Source organism: Mustela nigripes, chromosome 12, assembly GCF_022355385.1.
Source record: "Mustela nigripes isolate SB6536 chromosome 12, MUSNIG.SB6536, whole genome shotgun sequence".
NCBI classification, from domain to species: domain Eukaryota; kingdom Metazoa; phylum Chordata; class Mammalia; order Carnivora; family Mustelidae; genus Mustela; species Mustela nigripes.
The window spans coordinates 66594735-66613249 of record NC_081568.1 but is presented as its reverse complement, the minus strand read 5'-3'; the positions used below and the strand labels follow the sequence as shown (position 1 = coordinate 66613249).

Sequence of the window (18515 nt, the reverse complement as noted above, 5' to 3'; positions counted from 1 at the left end):
CAGGGCCTGAAACAAGAGTATATTCAGGGTTATATGATCTGACCTAATCAACCATGAGTGCTCTGATACTCTTTAAAAAAAAAATCACTTGTACAAGCTGTTTAATGGAGGCCTTTCTCAATCATCTTCTCCTTCTTCCCTTGATTAGACATCGATGAGTGCAGCATCATTCCTGGGATATGTGAGACTGGCGAGTGTTCCAACACCGTGGGAAGCTATTTTTGCATTTGTCCACGTGGCTACGTCACCTCAACAGATGGCTCTCGGTGCATTGGTAAGCCTTGGATTTTTGAAGGCACAGTACAGTGCTTCTTTATAATAACAGAATAGCCCAAACGTGTATGAAGATGGCAACGATTATAAAACCATTGGGAAAATGGCTGAAAAGGTTGTTTAAAATAAATGGCACCCCGATTGAGGACTTGATAGACCAGGTGCTCTTTGTGAAGACTTCAGTTTCAAAAGCCATCTGGGTTTGTTTTATGTTGTCAGTGTCTTTTTGGAAATGAAGGAAGACTTCCTCAAGACATTGCTCTTGCCCAGTACTAGAGACACAAAGGCAAGAGAAAGATACTTTTTTAAAAAAATCTGCCTTGGGAGACAGAATGTAGTAATTAAAGCTTCTTCTGTTGCTATGAATCATGAATGTAGTCAGTCCTTACAGCTTGTTTATTCTAGTGAAAAGAGTGATTACAAAAAAGAAACTGACACCTTTAATTTGTGTTTTAAATATATTCAAAGTAAAGCCAAATATATTTGTAAGTTTTCCCGTGTTTGGAAAGAAGAAATAGTATTTCTCAGTCATGGTCCTGGTCATCCATTGTTGAGCAAAACTTAACCTTAGGGCCACCATGCGATGTGAATGTGAGAGGTGTAGATTCTGCCTTGAGAATACCATATTGTCATCATAAATACTAACAGAAGAATAACAGTGACTGTAATAGAAAAAAAAAAACCAAAGGGAGTAGTAGTAAAAATAATCATTACCATTTCTGAAACCAATGCCATGTGTAAGGCACTGCACATCTGTATTACCTCAATATCTCAGAACTGTGCGGCCTTGGGCAAGTTCTGACTTGCCCACTGACCCCTCTGTTCCTCAGTTTCTTCTAGTAAGTGTGTAGCAAAACATTCTTGATTATGGTTAAGAGGAGAAGAAAGAGGATGTGCCTGCCCTGGACCCATATGTTATGTAATCATCGTGATAGCTCTGTGTGATCAGTTTAATTATTCAGATTTGCAGACAAAGAAATCTGAGGCTCAGAGAGGTTAGCTAAGTGACTTACCTCCAGCAGATGGAGCTGGTGTTCTAATGCAGATCTCTGGACTCCTGCCCCTGTGTTACTCTGACACTACACTGCCTCCTTAGCTATTTCAAGCAGGTGGAGACCCTGTATCTAGGTATCAAGGTCTCTAGTGTGAGTGGTTTCTCAGGTACTGTGTGGACAATCTGCTTGGAGAGGTAGGATATCTATGTCTGGCCTCCCTCTCCCATCTTAGAATAATGGGATTTGAATGATAGTTGTTTGTTCTTTATGAATGCATCAAGTCTGTATCTTACATTAGGTTAAACATTTTATGTGGACTATTAAGTGTAGAAATTGGAGAAAATTAACTTGTTTTAGGGTCAGTGTGCCTGTTGACTCACCACCTGTAAGTCTAATTCATTTAATTTAATTTAATTTTGAAGTGAGAGGTCTGTGAGGGTTGAAAACTAGTCGAACCTCCACTTGGTTTGATTTTCTAAAACTATGTAGGAGGATAATCTGTGTACATACATGTACACGTATTCATCAGCTTGAAACAGGCCTGGATTCAACTCTGAGGGAGGAATACCAATTTGGGAGTCAGCATTAAACATCATTGGCTCATGCCATAGACCCTAGTTTCAGGAAATTTACATTCTAGAATATGGCTAGAATAAAAAGGGAGGCTAGAGATGTAAGTGAGGTTATTCTTGTGAAGTTCTAGACATCCACATCAGGTGTATATATTTTATTTGGCAGGTGGAGTAATCAGAGGCCTTTGAGCATGGATTAGAATGGAAGTGGTAAGGGCTGAGAAGAAAAGCAAACTAGTTAGAAGAATTTGACACAAATGTAATCTTTTATATCATATTTCCAAATTAATTTTTTGTATTTGATTTTTTACATTTCTAAATATTTGTCAAACAAAAATTGTGTTCACTTTTTTTTTTTGCATTGGAAAGGAGGCATATTCTTCATTATATTCAGATAATCAAGATCAAGATTCACAGTGATTTATGGAGGTTGTTTTTCTGCACTGTCAGATATTTGGTTTACCATGAAATTATGATAAATTCTCTTTATCTCTTGCCTGCCTCTATAAAGTTCTGAGTTTTTACCTGGACATTCAAAGCCCTTAGAACCTGGTACCAATCTGTAGTCAAGACTCATTGCTGGGGCCCCTGGGTGGCTCAGTCAGTTAAGCATCTGACTCCTGATTTCAGCTCAGGTCATTCATTATCTCAGTGTTCTGGGATGGAGCCCTGCATCAGGCTCTGTGCTCTTCATGGAGTCTGCTTGACATTCTCTTTCTCGCTCTCTTTCTGCATCTCCTCCCCCACTCATGCTCTCTGTCCTTCTGTAAAATAAATGAAGTATTTAAAAAATTAAAAAAAAAAAAAGATTCATTGCTAACGACTTGCTGCCTCACACTCACATTCCTCTCACTGTTCTCTGTGACCACACTGCTGTGGCTTGGCCCATGGTATCTTCTCTTCTGAAGCATCTTGATTTCCTCTTTCTGTGATCATTAAAACCTAACTCATCCTCTAAGTCCCTAATTAGATATCACATTTTCTTCTTGGACAAAATTAATCAGCCTTCCCCATAATATTTTTCATTTCTTTCGTTTCTGACTTCAGCACACTGTACAGATACTTGTGCTTTATTTGTTGGCTGGACTGTGAGCTCCATTGGTCCGGCCTTACACTGCTCCCTCGGACCCTTACATGGTGCCTTGTATGGAAGTTGGGGCTCAGTAAATCTTTAGAAATGAATAGACAAACCATCTGAGGGATGAGGGAGATGATGAGGGAGGGATGAGGGAGACTTGCATTGGTTAATGACTGCGTTGCATCATTGGCATCCTGCTGGGTGTGATACAGTGGACATGATATGTCCCCAAGATAAGAGCCTGCTTGAGCTCCAGAGAGCTGAAGCACAGTGAGACCTGCGCTAAGCAAGAGGCCCCATTCATTCCAGGGTCAACATCCTGACCCAGGAACAAAGATCCCCTAAGGAGGGAAGAGTGGCTCTCCAAAATTATAAAACCATTGTTAAACTTAAGTAAGCAGCTTAAAACTTTTTTGAATAACTCTATTACATTTGGAATAAGTATGTGTTTTCTATAGATGAGAAAAAACAAATCTAATATTGTAATGTGTAAGAGATCTTTGATTTTGATATTTTAAAATCTGAGACTGTCTTTTTCTTGCACTGCATTTGTTTATGATTAAATTATGTATGTTATAAATATGTCTGTGCCATTTATTTTATAACCACATATATACTAACAATAATGAGTTGGATGGACTCAAAAAATTTTTCTTGAATATGAAACTGCATGTTATCTGCAGCTCTCTTCTGAGAGTGGCATATGCTAAATGCCGCCCCCATTTCTTTTTTTTTTTTTTAAGATTTTTTATTTATTTATTTGGCACACAGAGATCACAAGTAGGCAGAGAGGCAGGCAGAGAGAGAGAAAGGAGGAAGCAGGCTCCCCACCGAGCAGAGAGCCCAATGTGGGGCTTGATCCCAGAACCCGGAGACCATGACCTGAGCCAAAGGCAGAGGCTTTAACCCACTTGAACCACCCAGGCGCCCCTGCTGCCCCCATTTCTTATTCTAGTTAATAAAAATATCCTGAGTATAAACCGCATTATAAAGCACCAGTAAACTGCCTTATTTCTTTTGTGTGTAGAAAAACAATTTCACATGGCAGAAGAATTTAGCTGGACATTTTAATTTCAAACTAAGATAGTTTTCACATTTTACTTTATACTAAATATAAAAGTCAAATGCTGAGGTAATTTTATCTAGTATGTTTTATCAAGGTTTTTTTTTTTTTAGAATACCCAGAACAGAGCTTTCTTTTCAACATAGAGTACTAACATATGTCCATTCTAAAGAAGAATAGAAACATGCTAATAATCTTTTTCTTAGAAGCATTTTTAATAGCACAGTTTAATGACCCTGATGTCATTTTGGAATACTCTGGCATTATTAATACTTAATTTCCACATTGTAATTTAGGCAGAGAGAGTGACTGGCAGACAGCAGTGAGTAATTAATGAACTGAAAAGAGCAGTGAGCAAATTCTGTATGCAAGATGATATGTCTGCTGTTGTGAACATGGATCCAGCAGGAACCCTAAGCAGAGAGATTTCAAAGTACCAGTCAGCAGCAAAGCCACAAAGTTCAGGAAATGAGAGCAATAAGCATGTAGAAATCTTATGGCCACAACATCCAAGGACATTTTCTTGAGCCTTACAAAAGTTTCAGTGCACAATGTTGTCTTGCAATATTCTTAAGAAAACAAAACCTGGAAATAGAAATGTGAAAAAAAAAATAATAAAAGAAAATGTTTAAGGCCATGGGTGATTAACTGCTAAATCATTTTGTAGGCATTGGATTCTCTAAGTCAAAAATTCTTGAGGAAGTGGGTATGGGTGTAGACTTTGGCACACAGGTAGGAATTGCATGAAGGGAACAGGGGTGTGCCGAGTAAGAAGAAAGGTGTGAGTAAGACTGCAGACACATTAAGTGTCTGAGGGGCTCCGGAGAGGGTGTGAAGAATGTATCTGTGAAAGAGAGCTGAGGGAGGGAATAGCTGGAGAAAAAATAAGAAAGATGGTTGAGATTAAGTTCTGGTTGCTAAGGTTCTTAACTTCTATGCTGAGGAGTTTCAGATTGATCCCGAGGGCCATGAAAGCCTATCAGGATGTTCGAGCAGGACATAGACCAGATATGAAAATCAATGGGGGAAAAGAATTTTAAAAGAAACAAGTCTTCATGCAATGATTTAGAGTGATGACCGGGATATGCTGTTGTCATGTAGCGCCCTATGAGGTCATGGGTGTTGATCACATGAGCACATGCATATTTGCAAAAAAAAAAACAAAAAACCCAGAACGCCTAAAAATGTTTAACTAAAGGGAGAAAGGGAGACAGAGATGCAGCAGGAGACTGAATAGTGTTTTACTTTTAACTTCAGAATCACATACAAGTCAACTGGTGGAACAGAGATACTAGTTTTAATTAAGAAGGAAAGTCCTAGAAAGAAAAGGTTAGATAGTAAGGAAGAAAACTGTCACTATTCTAAAGGAAGCGATAAACCTAGGAGCCACAGTACTTCTGCTTCTTTCATTGTTCCTAGTTCTAGTTAGTTTTATGTAAGGGAAACATGAAAGCCTACATGGAAGTATTTGAGAAATCACAAGAATCTGCAGAATTAGTCAAGGGGAACCCAGGTAGGCTCTAGACCATCAAAGAGGCAGGTGCAGTCCTCCAGGATCAGGGGATGAAGCCTGAAACAATGGTTGCTATTTACCTAACACCTAGGATCACTAGTGTTCTAACCTGAGCTAACCTTATCAGTGTTTTCTGGCTGAATCCTTCATTTTTAATGAGCCAAACTCCTTCAACAGGAGATCTGTTTATTTTGGGGTACAATCCCCAGCTTTTACAAGGTTTTCATCACATCGTCTAATTAACCATTAGTTCTCAAATCAAGCTTAGAGTAAATGTCAAGCCATGAAAACACTCTGATAAAAGTACCATTATTTTACTTCAAGATAGATTTATATTTTAATCAGGGGAGATGAATTGCTTCCTCTTCCACAGTGTGGCTTTAAATGAGACTTCATGTAAACCTTGTTCAGAAATGTAGTGAGGGTAATAGATTGTTAGAAAAATAGACTTGTTTTTATTACTTCTGGTGTATCAGTCCTGCAGTTAAGCATAACACCAAGTATCCGAAGGATTTATCCTTGTTGTGTCATAAATATGCCTCATCTGCCTTTGCCCCTAGTAATTCCCGATTTCAAGGGATGGTTTGCCTACACAGTTCTTACTTCTTTTGGGTATCCCCTTTTTTATGTCCATTTTTTTATTCCAGATATTCTTCCATGTGACACGTTTTTAAAACAGAGATTTCTAAGGACCATTTAATTTTTGCTGGGCAAAGGAAAGAGCCCCTGTTTTGCATTGAGATGTGTTTTGGGGGAGCTCTTAAGAAGGATGCATCCGATTGATCTGTAGCTTATCCTAGTATGTTTTTGACACATGGGATTAGAAGTAGATTACCCACCTCCCTAATGTTATTAGAAGAAACTGGTAGTAGAATTTATTTTTAAAAGTTATGATTTATTTTCTAATCCACTCTTCCTCCCCTTCCGTTCTATCACAAATGACATGGTTTCCTCCTATACATATCTTAGGACTGATCAGAGATTTCCAAACTGTATAGAATGTTGGTTATTTATATTTATTGAATTTGAAGATTGCTCTTTGATCTAAAAAGATGCTTTTTAGAACTACACTGAATTATAATTCACTATCTTTAGGAAATGGCATAATGGAAAAGCAACTGAGTATTTAGTAATACATTTAAATGAATTTGTATTTTATTAGTCACAGTGCAGTCTTCATATATGGAAATCACAGAAGTGGTTTCATATGATGAGGCATTTATACTTGTGTTGCAGTGTTCACGGTAAATACAGATTTGCAGAACTTTCACAATATCATTGCAGATTCTTATAGTCTGGGACTGATTGGTATAAAGTCTTCCTGGATTCCTGATGAGCCCTTACTCGTTTTTATACGTAGTACCTTCTTTCCACTTCAATACTGTAGTTGACCCATGAGTTGTTTAGAGTGTACAGGGTTTCCCTGTTTTGCAAATTTTCCATGTGGGCTTGGAAAAGATGTGTTTTCTCCAGTTGACTAGATATATCCATTAGCTCAAACTTGTTGCCTGTGCTTTTCACATTTTTTCTTCATTTACTGAATTTAGTCTACCATATTGTCAATTACTGAAAGAGTTGTGTGAATATCCCACTGTCATAGTAGAATTCTCAGTTTCTCCCTGTGGTCTCCAAGATTTTGTTTCTGTAATTTGATGTTATGTTACAAAGTGATGAATATCTAAAGTATTATATTTTCCTGGTGAATTGAGCCTTTTTTCAGTATGTATTGACTCTCTAACATTGTTTACTTTTCTCGATCTATTTCTGAATATTTTCTTTTTGTCTATTTTATCTCGTTAAGCATCTCATTTTGTGAGTGGGCCTTGGAGGTTTAAGTATATGCTTGCTGTGTATTTTTTCTCTCAATTCTTCTTCTTCCTTAGTTTATAAATGTATCTCCTCTAAACAGCCTAAATCTAATTTTAAAAAATTTTTTCAGTCTGAAAATCTTTGTCTTTTATTTTTTATTTTTTTATAAAGATTTTATTTATTTATTTGATGGACAGAGATCATAAGTAGGCAAAGAGGCAGACAAAGAGAGAGAAGAAGAGGAGCAGGCTTCCCGCTGAGCAGAGAGCCCAATGCAGGGCTCAATCCCAGGACCAATCCCAGGACCCTGGGATCATGACCTGAGCCAAAGACAGAGGCTTTAACCCACTGAGCCACCCAGGCGCCCCAATCTTTGTCTTTTAAATTGAGATTTAAATACATTTATATTTGTTATAGTAACCAATATGTTCGCATTTCAATTACCTTCTTTGTGCTTCCTATTTTTTTGTTACTTTTTTCCTTTCTTGCTCTTTTTTATTTATTGGTTTTCCTTCCTTCCCCACACTCCATTTAACTTTTTTTAGTTAAAAGTTCAGAAATTATATAATTCTGTGGATTTAGTATTCATTCTAGTATTATAAGATGCATGTGCAGCTTAAAGTCTAAAATTAACCTTTATTTTACCCATATCTAAACAGTAAAAGAATATTAGAATGGTCACACTTTGATCTCCCCCTTTTAGCTTTTAAAAATTCTATCCAATTGCCATTCTGTATTTGCAACAAATTAATCATTATTATTACTGTGTAATATTTTAGTGCTTGTTTATATTTATTCATATATTTAACTATTTTTCCTCATTATTCCCTTATGTATTTCAACCTTCTGTTTGGAATAGTTTTCTTTTTGCCTGAAGAACCTTTTCTAGGGGGCATCTGGATGGCTCAGTCAGTTAGACATCCACTCTTATCTCAGCTCAGGTCTTAGATCTCAGGGTTATGAGTTCAAGCTCTGTGTTGGGCTCTGTACCCAGCATGGAACTGACTTTTTAAAAAAAGGAAAGAAAGAAGAAAAAAAGAAAGAAAAAAAGAACCTTTTCTAAAATTCCCTTCAGCAAGAATTTTTTGGTAGAAAAAATAATTTCTTTTTTGTGTGTGTTCCTGAGAATCACCTTAATTTTCCCTTTGGAAAGATGGTCTCTTGGGATACAGAATTCCAGGCTGACAGCTATTTTATCATAGTATACAGAAGATACAATGTTCCAGTTGGGTTTTAGCATTCATTAGTGCTATTAAATATTCCTTAGCAGGTGATTTGTCTCTCTTTCCAGCCATTTTTAACTTCCTTACTTTTTCTTTATTGGTCTGCAGTTTCACAGTGATGTGGCAAGCTGTGGATTTCTTTCTGTTTTTCCCACTTTAGATTTTTTGGACTTCCTAGATCTGAGATTGTCTCATCGCATGGTTAGAAAGTTCTAAGCTAGTTATCTGTTGAATATTGCCTCTCCCCCGGTCTGCTTATTGCTTCTTTCTAGTATGCTTACAAGATGTATGTTACTTTCTCATGCTTACCACCACATTTCTTAACCTTCTTTTAAAAAATATTTTCCAACTTTTCATCTCTCTGAACTACACTGAAGATAAATTATTTAGATATATTTTGGAGCTCACTAATTCTCTTTTCATTTATGTGCAATATACTGCATGATATATTACTAAACATTTTATTTTATTTGTGATAGTTTTCATTTATAGAGCTTCCGCTGAATTTTTTTAAGTCCCTCTTTCATGGTTTATGAACTCTTTTTACCTGTTCACATTTTTAGATTTTCATTGTCTTAAGCATATTAAATATAATTTAGTTATAATTAATATTAAATGAATTGTCATTACAAATAATCACAAATTGTCAGAATCAGTCTGACCATTCTGTATCTGATATCTGATGTTTATTCAGCCACTTTTTAATGGAGCCTTGTTTATGTGTTATTTATTCACTCATTTATTTAGCTATTTATTTTCTTGTTAGCTATTCCTGTTCTTGGGACTTGTCTGTGGGAATTCTTTGAGACCTGCATAATATTAAGTCCTCTTTTGTTCTGTTTTGGCTTTTGCCAGTTGCTTGGTATCCGGTATCCCTGCCTGCGGACCTTGATGTAGTCTAGTCTTCCTTTGAAGTTTTTCAGACCACAAACCTACTATGAATTGAGACATCAAGGCTGTCTCTTTGAGGAAGAGCTTGTGGTTAGAGATTCTTGGGAGAGATGTGTTTTTACCTCCCCTCAGTCTTAGCTGCCCACCTGTACATTATAGTCTTGTACCAAGGATGTGGTTCTTTGGAGCCCCAGGTTTATGGGGTTTCCTATGAAGTTTTGTGCTGGAAGAGGGAATATGGAGTTTTTCTTTTATGCTGTAGATCCTATGGAACTATATCAGGGCTGAAATTCAAAGTCTCTAGAGCTTTGCAGAAGCTCTAAGACTGAAACCTAGCTGTGTACTTACATCTTAAGATTCCTGTTTTCACATCATTATGACTCTGTTTTTCCCTTTCTTTCATGCCAGCCAGCTGATGTATTTTTTTTTAATATTTTTTCATATTTTATGCAGGATGTTTCAGTTGGGAGGGGCATTCACGATAGCTAACCCACCATTCTGTTTGGAAACAGAACAAATACTGTTTTTTTTAACTCTGCCACTAACCCTGTTCCGTGAGGAAGAGGAGTTAAGTATAGTTGCAAAATCAGATGGTAAGATTTTGATGGGAGACCTAAATCTTCTGGTTCAAGGCTGTGGTTTTGTTCTTCTCGTCTTTTGTTTTCTGACTTTTGTCTTTTATTTTTTTCTCAGACTTTGTGGTACAGCCTTCTCCTTGCAGAAGACTTTAAGAGAGAAACTCGTTCAGCCTACTTTGTAGTAACTGTATTCTGTAACCATGATTATTAGATAGTTTAGGACTTTCTTATCTAGATTTACATGCTAGCTGCTGAGTAAATGTAGAAATATGATACTCAGGGTTCCTGGAATAAATATTCCAAAAATTATTTTCCTCCATCATTTTTGGGCACAGAAACTTACCTGTGAACTTATTCCCAGTGACTGTCTGTTCAAGTTCAGCTTATGAAGTTTAGGAAATGTCTGCGGTGTACTCAAGTATGCATATGTGCTTCAAATTTAGTACTTGGGTTTTGGACATACTAGGTTTCTTTTGGGAAGTAAAAGGAGGTGTTTTGATTCTTATGGGGAGTACCTTATAACCAATTCACTTATTGAACATTCGCTTAGCAGTAACCTGAGGTATACTGCAGACCATTTGAGAAAATAATACATTTATTTTAAACTCTGTATCTAGTATAAAAAATTAGCTTTACCTACTAATGAAATATTTTTGTAATTAATAGCTTCATCTACATTATCGATGTGCAGCTCTTGATTTTTGTGGTACTTATTTCTTCTTGCAGTCAGAGCCAAAACTTCTTTGAGGCTTCTTGATGAAAGTTAAATAATATATAAAGAGCTAGACCCATAGTTTATTTTGCTTTTTTTTTTTCCCCATTGCTTACAATAAAGTCAGTTTCAGTTGAAGCCCACAGGGCTTATAGTTGATATTAATATTTTATCCCTATACAACTTTGCATCTTATGTTCTCTTTCAGTGATGTCTTTCAGCCTCTATCTTCCATTTTGATCCATTCTCTACCTTGCTGGCAGAATGATGTTTATTAGAGTCCTCTTTGATCATGTTAACTGCTCTACAGCCAACATTGCAAGATAATGCCCAATCTCCTCACCGTAGCATCCTGCCAGTCCGCCAGTTACAGCATGGTCCTCACCTGACTTGACCTGTAATCACCATTTGACATAATCCCTTGCCCGTACTTCTTGAAAATGTCTTACTAGCCTCACAGCTTACAACTGCATGTATACACAGGTCGTTTGCAAGTATACGGCTTCAGCCTGACCATTCCTCTGGGTCCTGGGTTCCTATATTCAACATCACAAGTGTAACACAATTTAAAGAAGAGCCTTGTACTAAGTCCCTTAATCCTGCTTTTCTCCTTATCTTCCCATCTCAACTGTCTAAGTCAAAGACTTAGGAAATTTCCAAAACTCTCTCTCTATTACCCCACTCCCTGAGCTGTACCTTCAGAATATGTCTGCCATCTGACCAGTCTCATCATTGTCAATGATGGCACCCTCATCCAAGCCACCATCATGCCTTTTTGATTACTTTCACTGATATTCTTGCACTTGCTACTGTCAGCATCTAAAGAGATTTTCTTAAAAAATGTAGACCCTTCCCTTTCCTCTAACTGAAAGCATCCAGTAACTGTTAACAGCACTCCACATGAAATCCAGAAGTCCTTTTCTCATGGTTTACAGGGTTGTGCGTGATCTTGTCCTTGATAACTATGAGCTCTGAGGCTTCCACTATCCCTTTTGTGTTCCCTTCTCTGACTACATCCTCTTCGTCTTTAAACTTCTCTTCCCTGAGATAACTGAGTGGCTCATGTTGTCACATTATGCACGTCTCTACTCAGATGCCCCTGTCTGAGAGGAGCTGTTTGTGATCACCCTTTCTAGAATAGCAACTCTATCAGTCAGGTATTGCTGTGTAACAAACAGTCCACAACTCTCAGTGGCAAATAATACTATGCTTCAGCAGGTCATCTGGGGATTGGATAATCTAGGATGGGATTGGGTTCTTGCTTTCCTTCAAGCTCTGAATCTGTCTGGGCTTGGCTTCTTAGTGTAATAGGAGCACATACCTGCTTCACATCTTTCATTCCTGTATCCCTGGAATATGGCATGGCATAGGTTCTCAGTGAATATTTGCTCAGTAAATAAAGAAATGAACAAATGTCATAGAGACTAAGACAATAAATAGATATATATTCGAGGTAAGTAGAATAATTTTCTTTACTTAGCCTCTTCTGATATGTTAAATAATTGACATAAGAACCTGAAATAATTCAGGCATGCCTTCTGTTTTATTTCCACATGTTCAGATCAGAGAACAGGCACGTGTTTCTCGGGCCTGGTGAATGGTCGCTGTGCGCAAGAGCTCCCAGGCAGAATGACAAAAATGCAGTGCTGCTGTGAGCCCGGCCGCTGCTGGGGCATCGGAACCATTCCTGAGGCTTGTCCCGTCAGAGGCTCTGGTGAGCAGCCGACTGCGTGTCTCCTCAGCACAGGCAGTGTTAGGAAAATCAGTAACAGTAGTGTACTTTGTTCTTTTCCTTTGAAGTCAAGTTATATGTGTGTTCTTAGCACTGTCTTCAATATGAATACTGTGTTTTTGTGAGGAATTGGGTGGCATTATTTACTTGGGATCAGTTTTGACTTTATACACTTTATTAATATCAGAAAAATTCCCAAAAACTGATTATGACTTGTCTTTCTGCAAGTATTTTTTGAAATTATTTTGAACATCTGTATTTCGATTGGTTTTAAAATCCTGATCTTTCATTTCAGGTCTTCGAGTATGTTTGATTAACTTCATTTATATTTTATTTCAGGAGTGTCCCTATTTTCTAGTATCCCAATCCTTGAAGATATTTCCTCTTTTCTAATAACCTGAAGGTTAATAATAAAAGGGTGGGAGGATACCTTCCATTCGCTTTGCTGAATAAACTAACCATATAACTGAGGCTTTATCAGGAAATTACTTAAGGATGAATGAGAAGTAGCTCCTCTTATTAATATGATATGAATGGTAAAGTAGGATTAATGTTTATCAATCACATAAAGTCACATCAGTATGTTTTATTATATTGTCTTTATGTTAAATTATAGTATTCTGAAAAAACTAAACTTTTTGAACTATGCTTATGAAATTAGGTATCTATATGTGCTGTTATGGAGAGAAAGATTAAGGCCCATTCTTTCAAAATCTATAAGCTATAGAACATCAAAATTGAGTAATAAAGCTTAAACAACAGCACTATTTGTGCATAGTATATGATTTTGGGAACTCGTGAATTCACAAATAATATATAATAGTAATATTAATAATGAAACAGTTCTTTGAGTTAAATAATTTTCATTTCTATTGACCCTACTGTCCTAATTCTGAGAACAGATGAAGAAATAATTGGATTGCTGTAGTCTTGCTTCTTTTCTCTCAGCTTTGATACTTGGACAAATAAGGTGCAGTTTGAAAAGCTAACTGAACACTGTCTTTTGTTAAAATCCAAATATATAAAAAATATTGTGAAGCCATAGTAATTCCTTATAGCAAAGAAAGGAGATGGGAGAAATGTGTAGGTGTGATACTGATGAAGTTTTAAGTAAAACCAGATCAACAGAAAGAATTATGGAAAGCTTTGATTTTTATCTGTGTAAGTAAATTTCTTGAATTCATAGTTGTATCTGGAATTCTATGAGTTGCACTTGGGGACATAAAATCAAACTGCACATAGCACATATAAGCAGTTCTTTGGTTATGCAACTCCCTTAAAATATGGCAAATAGGTTTTTACTTTTTTCTGAAACATCTATACCTTTCCCTGTTACTTCTAGCATTGGAAACATGGATCAAGATGAATATGCTATTTATTCAGATCAAATAATATAGATAAATTAAAATGTTCTTACAGTATACAGATGACTTTTAGAATCAATCTGTGTTTAACTGGCCTTTCTTTTCTTCTAGAGGAATATCGCAGACTTTGCATGGATGGACTTCCAATAGGAGGGATTCCAGGGAATGCTGGTTCCAGACCTGGAGGAACTGGGGGGAATGGCTTTGCCCCAAGTGGCAATGGCTATGGCCCAGGAGGGACAGGCTTCATCCCCATCCCTGGAGGCAATGGCTTTTCTCCTGGAGTTGGGGGAGCTGGTGTAGGGGCCGGGGGACAGGGGCCCATCATCACTGGACTAAGTGAGTGTTCACTTTTTGGTGTAGACTCTTTATTTTTCTGCCTTAAATGATTCTATAATACCTAGCATTTTTTTCAAAAGGAGTGTGTGTGTGTGTGTGTGTGTGTAAAAACCTCTTTCAGGGTCTAAAATACAAGGTAGTAGTAAAAAAAAAATGCCTGAGAAAATATTATTTTCCTGTTCCATAAACTTTCTAAATTGGAGAAAAGAAGAGTGACCCTGGTTTTCTTTGAAAATAAAGATGAGAGCCTGGTCATACTCCAGTCCAGATGACGCCATTAAAGAGTGTGTTTTTGGTTCCAGTGTATTTCATTTGGCTGTTGCAGCTGCCCTGTTCATACACCCCTTGAATTATTTTCCAGAACCATTTCTCAACTGAGATAAACTGAATAAGTCTTGCTCTGTGCCTATCCAAATATTTTAATGAAATATCTTTCTTTTCCTCACCCTTTTTTGTTGAATAACTTGGGCTTTGGGCCAGAACTGGCACTGGTGTACTTGACATTTAAGTTCATTCTTTTTATAAGAGCTGCTCTTGCTAATAATATTTAATGATGTCCTACAGTGTTGTGTTTATTCTTTTTGGCAGATGGCCTATTTACTATCTGAATATTCAGCACAGTTAAGGAAAAGAAAAAGAAATGGAAAGCATTCAAATGTACAGTAGAACATTCCTGAAATTTTGAAAAGACATCATTACAGGCAAAGTTTCCAGATGTATCACTTAACAAATGCGAGTTACAACCATGTGTCTCGGGAATACTTTTTAGATCCTCAACATTCAAGTTTTAATAAAATATAGAATAGTGTGAGCCTTTGATATGTACACTTAATGAATGGACTATTAAGAAGTTTAATCTTTACTACAAATGAGCCAAAGACCACCATTTCCTTTTAAAAAATCAGTTTCAATAAAAGTACTACATCTTGTAACGCTGAAATACCACTTGTGCTTTGATTTTTCTGTAGCTATTCTGAACCAGACGATAGATATCTGTAAGCACCACGCTAATCTCTGTTTAAATGGGCGTTGCATACCTACTGTGTCTAGCTATCGATGTGAATGCAACATGGGGTATAAGCAGGATTCAAACGGGGATTGCATAGGTAAGCTCATGATTCTTTAATCCTTTGTTTTTTCATAGCTTTTAGACTATAGGAACAAATTAGACTGTACATCATTAAAAAGAAAAAAGTCTTCTGAATCAAAGCTAATTTCCAAGCTGTCTCTTTTGTGCATGGTCTTCCCTATGCCCCTTTAACCTACTGCTGAGATAGCCCCCTTTAAGAATTCCCCACTGTTTCCCATCCTGTATATTGTGATTTCTGTGTCTACCTCTGTCTTGCTTTCCTTCTTAGCTGAGTAGCACTAGATATATGGTGGTGTCATCCAGAGGAAGGTGGAGATTAGGAGGAGATAGGGAGAGGAGTCACTTTTGGACATGTTGAGTGTTAGGTATCTAGGACATTGAGATTTTTTTGTTTAAAGATTTTATTTATTTATTTGACAGAGAGATCACAAGTAGGCAGAGAGCCAGGCAGAGAGAGAGAGGGAAGCAGCCTCCCTGCTGAGCAGAGAGCCCGATGCAGGACTTGATCCCAGGACCCTGGGATCATGACCTGAGCCAAAGGCAGAGGCCTTAACCCACTGAGCCACCCAGGTGCCCCTAGGACATTGAGTTTTAAAAACCTAAGGCTAAGCGGGGTGTTCAGAGCTAGAGTTAACAGATCGAGGCATCAGGGTCATATAGGTGGCTCTTAGAACCGTGAGGGTGAGTATTATCACCAACGGTGAACCCCAGCAAGAATGGAAAGATAACCGTACTACTGTGGCTGAAACCCTATGCCATAGCAACACAGTCCCCTAAAGAAAACTCACTAATTGTGTTGGTGAGACAGCAAAATAATCCAGAAAGTATTATGTCCCTGAAGCTATGCAAGGATACCGTTTGAAGAGAAAAGTAGTGGCAAGCGTGAGATGTGGCAGAAAACTCAAATATAATGAGGACCAAAATATCTATTGGATTTTATAATGAAAAGGGTTTTGATGATCCCTTGAGAGTAGTTTTAGTTTAGGAGTAGTTTTAGCAAATGATTGTGTAAATGCTTCATAATTAGCATAACCCTAAGTACCTGATTTGGGTTCAAGTCTTCTCTTATATAGATGAAAGACCAGGAACAGAGAATGTCATAATTTTACCAGTGTACATTGAAAATTTTTAAGTGCACTATGGTTTTGAAGGAAAATGTCAGTCAAATATGATGTTTAGGAAAAACCAGTCACTCTAAATTACATACAACTGAGCATGATTAAGGCTAAATTCAGGATCCTTATATGCTGTTACATGGGTTTTGCACTGCACAACTATAGAAGGACCATTCACGTAATCTATATAAATGCCACACCTTGGGGTTATGCAGGGTATAACCTTATGCAGTAGCCGTGGCTTAGCTAATACTACTAGATGCTTATTTAAGAGATGGATCAGGTGGTATTTTGGGAAACACCATAAAATATGCATATATTTATTATTAATTTACTATATTTATAATTTTTATTATAGTAAATAATTATATTTATGTTATAATTTAAGTATAATTTAAGTCATAAATTGACTTTTCTACCAGAAAACCTGATTTATAAGTATGCAGTATATAAAATATCTTCTCTTGTAGATACATATAAAATTACAGGGTAGATCAAACTGAAATTTTATTGACTTTCTTTATATTGTTATTAATATTTGTCATTCATGTGTTACCACATGATTCACTAACGAACAAATAAAATCAGGCCAAAAGTTTAATCTTTACTGCAAATGAGCCAAAGACCACCATTTAGTTCATATTAGCTCCCAGGTACACTTTATTCTCCCTAGCAAAACGCCTGTACTCTGAGGGAGTTTGTGAGTTAATGGTATAAAAATGACCTATCTTTAAGGATCAAAAGTTTTTTCTGCAGTCATGCATGAGCCAGCCTCCTCAACCAGGGTTCCTTTAGTGAATCAAGTCCTACAGAAAGTGATTTCAGTAACTATTTTCTCGATTCTCCCAAGGGTGATGCACAGGTAGTGTAACTCTAGATGCAAAGGACATGAGCTAATCACATACAGGGAATGTGATAATAGGGCCTTACTTTTCTGAAACCGGTGAGGAGAACTGCTACAACTGTTTTCATAAACTCTGTCTAATTTAGCATGGGGATTGCATGTCTGTACAATTAATGTGTTAATATAACTCAAGCTTATGTATTTTACCCAAACATTGTTACAAACAGTTCCATCCTAGATTGATCTCATCCCCCTGTCCTGCAAAGTGAAAACCCAAGCAAGGTTGTCTTTCTAACCGTTGTAGTTGATAGAGACAAAGATTAGTATTGGGACATATTTTCAGAAAATAGGTTTTTAATATGTTTTTATAAGATTTATTTATCTTTGTGGGGGTGTCAGGGAGAGAGAAAAAGAGAGCAAGCAGAGGGAAGAGACAGAAGGAGAGGGAGAGTCCCAGGCAGTCTCTAAGCTAAGCCCAAAGCTCAACATCTGGCTCAGTCCCGTCACCCCGAGATCATGACCTGAGCTGAAACCAAGAGTGGGTTGCTTTAATAGACTGAGCCACCCAGGCACCCAATTTTTAGTATTTTTAATTCAGTACTCTTTGATCAGGTTGAATTTGACTTTATAAATAACAAATTGAGACATCAGAAAAAGTTAAGAGGATTTAAATTAACTAGCATTTTAAATTGTAGGAGCATGAGATAAGAGTGGTAACTCATTGCACTATATTTTTAGGAATAACACATTGCCATTGCTGTTTGGCAACTTGTGTTAGATACTAATGAAGTGTCATAACATGAAAGGTCATAACTCTACTAAAGGATCACACACAAAGAAAATAAAATCTTGTCCAGTTTGCTATTATAAGAAGTACTCATAAGACCTGAAAACAGTTTTATTTACTCACCACCTTTTTCTCTCCTTTCCCTGAGAGTTCTACTCTAAAATGTATTTGTGGAACTCTTATGTCTCTATAAGACAAACTACTGTTAATTAATAGGCTTTAACTCAATTCAAATAATTGTATTTGGGGTAGTAAGAAATTATTCCTATTTCTTTTGGGCCATAGGTAATCTTAGAGCCCTTGCCGATTAAGTATTTGTTAAATTAGAATATAAAATATTTCCAAGTATTTCATAAGAATACTATTATTCTTTATTATTACTTCTTTTATTAGTAGTATTTTGTAAGAATACTATCCTAACCCCAGTAGTATCTGAGAATGTAACCATTTTGATAATCAGCCTCTTTCCCAATTATTTTGTTTATTTTAGGAGTTTAAAAATCCTGTGAATTTTGCTTAAAAATACCCAGTCCCTGG

At 36.9% G+C, this 18515-nt stretch overlaps 1 protein-coding gene across 1 annotated transcript in view; it reads left to right on the top strand.

Annotated features, from left to right (window-relative positions):
* Window positions 1–18515, top strand: part of FBN2 (fibrillin 2) — a 250558-nt gene that overhangs the window by 121135 nt on the left and 110908 nt on the right. Inside the window, exons 7-10 of the mRNA XM_059417490.1 lie at window positions 149–274; window positions 12269–12421; window positions 13915–14142; window positions 15111–15248. Of these exons, the coding sequence (XP_059273473.1) occupies window positions 149–274; window positions 12269–12421; window positions 13915–14142; window positions 15111–15248 (645 nt within the window). The remainder of the gene's footprint in view (window positions 1–148; window positions 275–12268; window positions 12422–13914; window positions 14143–15110; window positions 15249–18515) is intronic.